This window comes from Phaethon lepturus, unplaced genomic scaffold (assembly GCF_000687285.1).
Source record: "Phaethon lepturus isolate BGI_N335 unplaced genomic scaffold, ASM68728v1 scaffold55060, whole genome shotgun sequence".
Taxonomy (NCBI): domain Eukaryota; kingdom Metazoa; phylum Chordata; class Aves; order Phaethontiformes; family Phaethontidae; genus Phaethon; species Phaethon lepturus.
The window spans coordinates 1964-4553 of NW_010515187.1; the positions used below are offsets into that span (position 1 = coordinate 1964).

At 55.8% G+C, this 2590-nt stretch overlaps 1 protein-coding gene across 1 annotated transcript; it reads right to left on the minus strand.

Annotated features, from left to right (window-relative positions):
• Positions 1-735: 735 nt before the first annotated feature.
• LOC104616323 (zinc finger protein OZF-like) lies at positions 736-2388 on the minus strand (the record flags this gene model as incomplete). Its single annotated transcript, XM_010295239.1, has 2 exons — positions 1363-2388; positions 736-1242 (listed from the first exon to the last, which is right to left on the minus strand). Coding segments are annotated over exons 1-2 (1533 nt in total), but the record flags the coding sequence as incomplete, so codon positions are not given.
• Positions 2389-2590: the final 202 nt, after the last annotated feature.

Here is a 2590-nt window from a genome sequence, read left to right on the forward strand (position 1 = left end):
CCCAACTTAAGTAGCGATGATCATACAGGAATACGAAGACTTCACAGCGAGGTAGTCATTGCGTCTAGCTTATTGACCAGGACTTGACATCAATACCATCAAGCGCTTCCATGCCAGTCCCCAAAAAGGGGGGGACCCTGCTTGGGTATAAGTTGAGTTGAGGTAGGATGTGGCTACGGAGCTGGGCTCGCCATCCCTCGTCAACAGTAAACGAGAAGGTGGGTCCAATCTGGATGTACCTGCTAATACTGCTCACTCGTCTCATTTTAAGGACCGGTTGGGATCCAAAAGGACTTCTGGAGTGTGATTTATTTTTCTTTTTTTCCAAAATCACGTACGGACCTACTTGGGTAACGACGGGGGATGAAGGCGAGGGTGAGTTGGGAAGGATGGTTGGAGGGCTGGTTGCGATGAGTTTGGGAGGAGACAAGGGAATAATCCAAAATTTGAAAGCGAGAGCCATCAGAGCCTTAGCCTAAAGGCACTCGGTGTCAACAGGGTGAGAAGAAGAAGGGTCACGCTACGAAAAGAGCGACACAGGAACCCCGTGTAACCAGTAGTTCATTATTAAAGGGTTCAAATGAGCCCATGTTTATCATGCAGGTTAGAACATGGGGCACGTCTTCTTTGGATGAGTAACTTGGACTAGTTGGTGGCCTCGGGGCATCTCGAATTCTTTTATTATTGAGCTGTTGAAGCACCATCGGGACTCGTTAACCCATCATCACATCCCACCTCTGCTCCCGCTCCGTGCCGGGTCTTTCCTTTCCGCATGTGGTGCTCGGACCCATCACGCAAAGCAACGTCAGCCCTGGTCCTCCTGTGAATCTCCTGGTGCCTCGTACGGTGGGAGGCTTGGCGGAAGGTTTTTTTGCAGATGGGGCAGCTATAGGGTTTTTCCCCCGTGTGGATTCGTTGGTGGGTGACGAGGAGGAAATTAGAGTGGAAATTCTTCCCGCAGTCGGAGCATCTGTAAGGTCTCCCCTCGGTGTGGAACCGCTGGTGCTTCAGGAGAGCTGCGATGGCACCGAAACATTCCCCACAACTGGGGCACTTATAGGGTTTCTCCTCGGTGTGGCTCCTCCGGTGTCTCCGAAGGGTTGAGCCATCGTTGTAGCACTTCTCACAGTCGGGACACTTGAAGGGTCTCTCCCCCGTATGGATTCGTTGGTGTTTCAGCAGGGTTGCGCTGTGGCTGAAGGTCTTCTCGCACTTGGAGCATCTATAGGGTCGCTCTCCGGCGTGCGTAGCCCGGTGAAGGACCTGAGCTGACTTCGCATGGAAGCTCTTACTACAGTAGGGGCATTTGTACCGTCCCTCCCCCGGGTGGGCTCCCTGAGATGTCCTCTGCTTCTTTTCCATGTGGATCTTCTTGTGTTTGATGAGTCCGGAGCTGTCCGTGTAGCTTTGCCCGCAATCCAGACATTTGTACGGTCTCTCCCCGGTGTGGCTTCGCTGGTGTCTCGTAAGGTGGGAGCTCAACCGAAAGCTTTTATCGCAGTTGAGACAGCTGTAGGGTTTCTCCCCGGTGTGGATTCTCCGATGGGCGACGAGGTCTGAACTCATGATGAAGCTCTTCCCACATTCGGGGCACTTGTAGGGTTTCTCCCCGGTATGGACGCGCTGGTGAACGATGAGGATCGATCTCCGGTTGAAGCCCTTCCCGCACACCGAGCACTTGAACGGCTTCTCTCCCGTATGGATGCGCTGGTGAATGGCCAGGTACCGTCTCAAGCTGAAGTTCTTCCCGCACGCAAGACACCGAAAAGGGTTGTCCACGCTATGGGTGGCCTCGTGGGCCAGCAGATACGCGCTCAACCGAAAGGTCTTCCCGCAAATGAGGCAGACGTAGGGTTTCTCCCCGGTGTGGGTCTTCCGATGGGTGCTGAGGGTGGAGGTGAGGCGGAACCGCTTCCCGCAGTCCGAGCACTTGTAGGGTTTCTCGCCCGTATGGATCCGTTGATGCTTGTTGAGAGCTGACCCAATTCGGAAACCCTTCCCGCACTCGTGGCAGGTGAAGGGCTTTTCACCGGTGTGGATGCGCTGGTGGGGGATGAGGAAGGACCTCCGACTGAAGATCTTCCCGCAGTCGGGACAGCTATAGAGGCCCTTGTCCATGGCCCCAGCGACGTTCTTCCCACTCTTGCCGCAGCTGTAGGTCCTCTTTGTCGCGCGGCTCCCATGGCAGGCCTGCAGCCGTCCACCCTTTCTTGGTGATGGGCGTCCACGGGAGTCGTCGCTTGGTTCTTCAGAGGCTTCTTGTGGTTGACTCTCCCACGCGTGCTGCGCCGTCGGGTCTGGCTCTCGGGGGACGTCCACCTCAGACGGATCCCAACACAGCTCAGATGCTTCTAGTTCCTCCAAACCGTTTTCCTTCCCATCCGCCATCCCGACAGCTGTAGGAACGAAGATCCCAAGCCCCAGTGAGGACAATGCCAAAGCTCCCAGGAAAGTTTAAGGCTCTGACGCCCAAATCCTGCCCAGCAGCTCCAGTGGTGACCCCAGGCTACAACCCCCCACCGCGGCAGCTCGTGGGGCACAAGGAGACGGGAAAAGGCGACGGGAAAGGGACCTGCTGGGGGTTACCGGA